Raw genomic sequence first — 7045 nt, 5'->3', positions numbered from 1 at the left:
TGACAAACTCTTGCAGTCTACTTATCGCGGTTAACATCAGTACGTGTGTACCTTTTGTACAGTCGGGATTCAACATTTCTGTCCGAGATCTTCAATGCCGTGAAAAATTGCACAATAATTTGTAAGGATTAGAACTAGACAATGTTAACATTGCGTCATTTTACTTTTTTGATCAACCAAAAGATTGAAGATTCATAAACAGGAAATAAGAGAAAAATCTACCCAGTACACCTCACACAAATTAGACCTGCATCAAAATTCATTGTAATTTTTAAATTGAACAAGAACAGCCATGTTGGCGGAAAAAGGAACACCTATATATAAATTTTTAAAATGATCGATCTAGCTATCTTGAAGAAACCATGATAATATTACTCGTCTTTTTCTTTGTCTTTATTGATTTTAGATAGAAGTACACGATAACTTCAGTATGAACAGATTTTGATGAAACTTGACCTACTGAAAAAAAAATCAAGAAATCCAAACTCAAATTCCATAAAACTAGGGAAAATATTAACAAAATAAAGATTTACCACGAAGACTCCTGAAAAGGTACAAGGAGAATAAGACCAGATGTTCCGGAAGAGTAAGCATCTTCTGCTTCATCGGCGACACCCGCCTTGTAAACCTTGGCCAATCCAAGCAAGTAAGGTCATTTTCTCAAATGATAAGTTATGCAACAACGGAACCAACAGGCAAACTAACGAGCATCAAATATGTCCAACTTACAGATCATTCCACATAGCAAGATCATTTCGTTGACTGGGGAAACTCCAAAATAGTCGACAGAGAAAAACAACCTTTTCAGACGGTTAGTTAAGGAAGCCTTCTGGATACGCCTTAGCAATGCAGTACTTAATAGGGACGAGGGGGGCACAGACTATCGCACATCTATGACAAGCGTTAAACAAAGCGTAACCGAATTAACTACAGTACATTAATATCTTGTGTATTTTTTTTTTTTTTTGTCTATAATTTGTTTACTATCTCTTCACACTATTTTCGACCTTAGATTTAAGTCAACCGAAAAAGTTGGTCGATTCCATACCATCTCGTACACGACGTTCGTCGGTGCTAGTACGCTCCATACTGACAATTTGTCTGAGGAATATGACCGTGTAATTATCGAAACGACACACTCTAATCTTCTACTGGTTGTTATAAGAGTTACGGTCTTACGCATTTTTATCAATAGCGGGAAGCAATTGATTGCAAGTGTGTACCATTGAACTTGTGAACATGTACACCATAACGCAAGTGATTATCAGCAAATTTGAAATTTTGCAATACAGTTCTACAATGGAAACGATTCAATCGTAACTTAAGAGTTATGACGTTTTATCACAGTTATATATATATTTCTTTTATTTCTGAACACAATAATTTGACTAAATATCAACATATTCTGTTGAAAGTTGTATTCCAGCTTTATATCAATAAGATCTAGGATGAGTTTAAAGGGATAATTTATGATTTAGAGCAAGTAAGGATTTCATGGGATGCGTTTGAAAAAAAGCTACAAAATTATCTTATGAAAACCATAACCCTAGATTTACAATTTAAACATTTTTTTTGCGGAAATCCTATATAGATCACGGTTGATCGATTTACAAACGTTCTCGCGATATCGATTCCGTCATCACAAGATTGCCGAACAGAATGAAATATTTGTGTAAATTAAAATATCAACACAAAATTAGCCTAACCAGTCAAAGATTTTAACACATGCATTCATCCATTCTGCATGAATTCTATGAACCAGCGACCCGTTCAGTTCTGGATGCGCTATATTTAGATGGATTAGCCACCAATTTCGCCTGTCCAAACTGACTACAGGAGAGGTATTTTGATGCTAACAATATTTTAAATGGTCATTAGAAGGAATTATTTTCAGTATGGTTTCTCGAAACTCAAGACATACTTTTTCATTCACCTCCCAGTTGCTACATACACCAACCAGCATCCTCTTGAATTAGAGTTGCGAAAAGACAACACACGTAAACAAGTTTTTCCTTTTTTTGTTCTGGCTCTTTTATTCATTCTTTTTTTCTTCTTTCATTTTTCATTTGAAGATACTTTCATATTTTGAAATAGCATCTACATGAAAATGACTGTTTGCATACATTACTTGGGGTTCTTCTAAAGCTTGACAATATCATTATTCATTGATCACTTCTTGTGCAATAGAATGATGGAATGATGGTAATATAATGAAATACTATAGACTTTTGCTTAAAGATGAAATCTGATAACAAAAAATAATCAGTTAATAATGAAACTTTTGACAACACTACCGCACACATTAGTAATCAAGCATTCAAATTTTGATTCGACCATTTTTCCAAAACAGCAATTTAAAGGTAAAAAGCATGTGCACCTTCCACTAAAGTATGCGTTTCACTTGACTGGTTTGATACAGAGTCTTCACATTTGACAAAGTTCACACTGCCATGATCATTGGGGTAGTTTTTTTTTTATCATTACTTGAGCAGTGTTCCAAATATAGCTTTGATAGTTATACTGTAGTAGCAAATTAATAACTGACAATACTAAATATTGAATGTTGTTAAGTTGATGTATTCCTGAATGTTTCCTGTATTTAATCAACCTCCTCAATGGTTGGGCCACCACTTCCACCAGTGGATGCACCGTCAGCACCACCAGGCATACCGCCTGGCATACCTCCAGGCATACCTCCTGGCATACCTCCTGGTGCGCCACCAGCCCCCTGGTAAAGCTTGGTGATAATGGGGTTACAAACACCCTCCAACTCCTTCTGCTTGTGTTCAAACTCGTCCTTTTCGGCCAATTGGTTAGCATCTAGCCAAGAGATCACTTCTGAACACTTGTCGACAATGGTTTTCTTGTCATCTTCACTGATTTTACTCTTGAGGTTGTCATCCTCGACGGTGGATTTCATTTGGAAGGCATAGCTCTCCAGGGCGTTCTTAGCAGAGACTCGGCTACGCTGGACATCATCTTCTGCCTTGTATTTCTCGGCATCATTCACCATCCTTTCGATCTCCTCCTTGGACAAACGACCTATCAATACACAATATTCAGTATTACTTTCACCTGCATGAGGACCACTGAAGAAGTTGATGCAAGTAAAGATGTCCACAACACTGGTTTTACTTTTGCCTATGTCAACATTTTCGAACAAAACTTAACTATTAAATATAATACTACTCAGTCTTGTGCATATTAAATCTGATTTAATTACATTAGCATCCCAAAAATTTCCAATAAATTGATAGAAGATCTATAGCCTTACAACCATATTTCTACAATATCTCCCTCAGGACTACAAGGACGTTAAAAATGACGATATCCAAGACTTCCTTTCCAATTGAAAATTGCATCACTGATGTTAAGAAAAACCAGGTTATTACTTAAACAATTTTGAAGAAGTTTAATTTAGTTTTTCAACATGAAAACTGAAGTAGACATACCTTTGTCATTGGTGATGGTGATTTTGTTCTCCTTGCCAGTGCTCTTGTCAACAGCAGACACATTGAGGATACCGTTGGCATCTACATCAAAGGTTACCTCAATTTGAGGCACACCTCTTGGTGCTGGTGGAATTCCTGTCAGTTCAAACTTTCCGAGCAGATTGTTGTCTTTGGTCATTGCTCGTTCTCCCTCATAAACCTGGATCAACACACCAGGTTGATTGTCTGAGTAGGTGGTGAATGTTTGGGTTTGCTTGGTGGGGACAGTTGTGTTACGCTTAATAAGTGAGGTCATTACACCTCCAGCAGTCTCAATACCCAAGGATAGAGGTGCGACATCCAATAACAATAGATCTTGGACTTCCTCAGACTTGTCCCCAGACAGGATAGCTGCCTGCACAGCTGAAAACAACAAAAAGATGACTACTCTCACAGAATACACACAAAAATACTTTATATATTAACTACACAAATATAATACAGGAGTTAAAGTATAGGACATCAGGTTTAAGTTACAAGTAAAAACAATGGTAATGGTAAAACAAATTTATGCAGTTACTGAAAACTTGATGTATGGGAACTGAAAGTAAATTACATACCTGCACCATAAGCAACAGCCTCATCAGGGTTAATGGATTTGTTCAGTTCTTTGCCATTGAAGTAATCCTGGAGAAGTTTCTGGATCTTTGGAATACGTGTGGACCCACCAACCAGTACAATATCATGAACCTGGCCTTTGTCTAGTTTGGCATCACGTAGAGATTTTTCTACTGGTTCCAAGGTTCCTCTGAATAGATCAGAATTCAACTCTTCAAAACGTGCTCGTGTGATGCTTGTGTAGAAATCAATTCCTTCATACAAGGAGTCGATTTCAACGCTGGCCTGAGCACTTGATGACAGTGTTCTCTTTGCTCGCTCACAGGCTGTTCTTAGACGACGTACAGCCCTTTTGTTATCTGTGATGTCCTTCTTGTGTTTACGTTTGAATTCCTGAACAAAGTGGTTCACCATACGGTTATCAAAGTCCTCTCCACCTAAATGGGTGTCTCCAGATGTGGATTTCACCTCAAAGATTCCATCTTCAATTGTCAGAATGGATACATCAAAAGTACCACCACCTAAATCAAAGATGAGAACATTTCTTTCCTGTCCGACCTGAAAAATGAATATCAGAAATCTGCAATTTCCAAATATCAATATTGTGAAATATTGAAGAAACAATGGCATTAGCATACATTGCGGGCCTTTATAGGAAATATTCTGAAATAAGGGAATATGTTTAATTCTAAATTTTTTAAATTTGTAAAATACAGCAATACTGCAGTAATGCAAGTGCTCATAATTACGTTAATGTTTTTTTGACATTTGGAGAGACAGAATCTGCTTTTCCAGTGATAATTCTGGCATAGGTAAAATCTGTGCAATGAAATTCCCACCTTATCGATTACCTCAAGCCATTGAGAAACTTACCTTTTTGTCAAGACCATAGGCAATGGCAGCTGCTGTAGGCTCATTAATTATACGAAGAACATTAAGCCCAGAAATTGTTCCAGCATCTTTTGTTGCCTGTCTCTGAGAATCATTGAAGTAGGCTGGCACTGTTACTACAGCATTTGTTACAGTCTGAAATATACAAAGTTAAAGTCTGAATAGTTGACATCTTCATTTAAAACAAACATGCAAGTCACCAAACAATAAAACTGACAAAAGGTGGTAACAAGGTCGACAAATCTGGTATCAAATTATAGGTTTTCCTCTCAGGAACATAACATGCCAAATATAAAGCAATATCTCTTAACATTGATGAGAGTGAAAGTTGTGTGCAGAAAAATAGATGCACAAAAACTCTGGTGCATAAAAAATAAAAACAAGTCGACTCAAATTCATAAAGTGTTTTGTTTCAAGTATAATTTGGCAACATGTTTCAAACCCCCTAAATCTGTAATGACTACAATGATGGAGACAAAATTTGAAATCTCACCTTGCCAAGATATGCTTCAGCGGTTTCTTTCATCTTGTTCAGAACCATGGAGGATATTTCTTCGGGGAAGAATGTCTTTGATTCTGTCTTGTAATTGACCTTCAGTTTTGGTTTGCCACCATCATCAACTACTTCAAAAGGCCAGTGTTTCCTATCAGATGACACACATGGGTCGTTGTATTTTCTGCCGATGAGACGTTTGGCATCTACAAAGAAAACAAAACCATACAGAAATTCACTAGCCCTGCCACAACAACAAAAATCCCACACCAGGCAATAGCTTCATCAACAACAATAGAGAAGTAATGGAAAGTTAAATGATTTAAACATATTTTATTGTCGACAAAAGACAAATGGATAAGAGACAAGTTCTTACAACTTATAAACTCTTCTCCACAAATACAGTACAGATAATATATTACAACACGTGACATATATTCGTACAATAAACATAAAAATACAGAATTATTGGGGAGAGAGAGAGAGAGGGGTTGGGGAGAGAGAGAGGGGGGTTGGGGAGAGAGAGAGGGGGGGTTGGGGAGAGAGAGTGAGAGAGAGAGAGAGGGAGAGAGAAAGAGAGAAAGTTAAATAATTACCAAATATTGTGTTTGTAGGATTCATAGCTACTTGGTTCTTTGCGGCATCTCCTACAAGACGTTCAGTGTCTGTAAATGCTACATAACTTGGGGTTGTTCTGTTTCCCTGGTCGTTGGCAATGATTTCCACTTTTCCATGCTGAAACACTCCAACACAGGAGTATGTTGTTCCCAAATCAATTCCAACGGATGGTGCTGAACTTTTACTCATGTTGCTGTGAAAATCAGATTAAATCGAAGTGAAGATAAATCAAATAAAATCAAGTTTATTTTACAGTACAAAAATCGCCCTACTTGAATTCTTAAAACACAAATAAAAACGATACACTTCAAAATGAATTGATCCAATGAGTGTTTTTTTCCGAGAATAAATATGCACACGCAATAGCGAGTAACGGTTTCCGTTTATAGACTAACCTAACACGTCATGATGGCGTGAAGTTGTTTGCACACATGATCAAAACCGGAAGATAATGAAAAAGAATTTGCTAGAAGCCGGCAATGGGTTCGAAGTCAAATCGATAATGAAACCACGGTTTTTCCATGATAAAAAGGTTATTTCATAGTTAAGTACGACCACTTATTATGTTATATTACACGAAATGCATTTCGTTACGTTTCAAACAATTACTTTAACTATTATTAAAGCCGGTTCAACAGTACATGTTTAGCCTAAGGCGTGCACGTGGTGTGTTGGGTGGCAACACGATTTTTTTCAAAGCAAGAAATATACGTACGTCTGACAAAGCCTGCTTACACTTTATTTTCTAGTCAGTGTTATTTTTCTGCCAATATCAAGGCAAAATAACTATATAAACCATTTGAACTTTTCAAGAATTAAAAAGTTAAAATTTGCTCATGCGCTCATTCACCATTGTCTGTAGTAGGGAGGTCAGCTCAAAAAATGAACCACCTAGAAAACATTTTAAAACATGTTTTTTGGACAAAACTCAAAGAAAGAGGAATTTTGGTGCAAAAATTTTGGAAATCGGTTGAGCGGTTCAAAAGTTACATCA

The 7045-nt window shown here is 36.7% G+C and overlaps 1 protein-coding gene across 1 annotated transcript; it reads right to left on the bottom strand.

Annotated features, from left to right (window-relative positions):
- Positions 1 to 2006: 2006 nt before the first annotated feature.
- LOC132558668 (heat shock cognate 71 kDa protein) lies at positions 2007 to 6243 on the bottom strand. The gene is made up of 6 exons (XM_060223264.1): positions 6030 to 6243; positions 5434 to 5639; positions 4923 to 5075; positions 4052 to 4607; positions 3453 to 3854; positions 2007 to 3042 (listed from the first exon to the last, which is right to left on the bottom strand). Exons 1-6 carry the CDS (start codon positions 6238 to 6240, stop codon positions 2600 to 2602), a joined length of 1971 nt encoding a protein of 656 aa, XP_060079247.1. The 5' UTR covers positions 6241 to 6243; the 3' UTR covers positions 2007 to 2599.
- Between the last annotated feature and the right edge of the window lie 802 nt (positions 6244 to 7045).

Source organism: Ylistrum balloti, unplaced genomic scaffold, assembly GCF_031769215.1.
Source record: "Ylistrum balloti isolate Yb309-2 unplaced genomic scaffold, AGI_CSIRO_Ybal_v1 Utg370808, whole genome shotgun sequence".
Taxonomy (NCBI): domain Eukaryota; kingdom Metazoa; phylum Mollusca; class Bivalvia; order Pectinida; family Pectinidae; genus Ylistrum; species Ylistrum balloti.
This window is presented reverse-complemented; position numbering and strand designations above follow the sequence as displayed.

What these genes read in the sequence shown, in the direction of transcription:
- LOC132558668 (XM_060223264.1), bottom strand. Translation starts at nt 6,240, where the DNA reads ATGAGTAAAAGTTCAGCACCATCCGTTGGAATTGATTTGGGAACAACA. An exon ending in CTGAAGCATATCTTGGCAAG is followed by an intron (nt 5,076 to 5,433) that starts GTGAGATTTCAA and finishes TGTATATTTCAG; the next exon opens with ACTGTAACAAATGCTGTAGT. An exon ending in GGCTGTTGCTTATGGTGCAG is followed by an intron (nt 3,855 to 4,051) that starts GTATGTAATTTA and finishes TGTTGTTTTCAG; the next exon opens with CTGTGCAGGCAGCTATCCTG.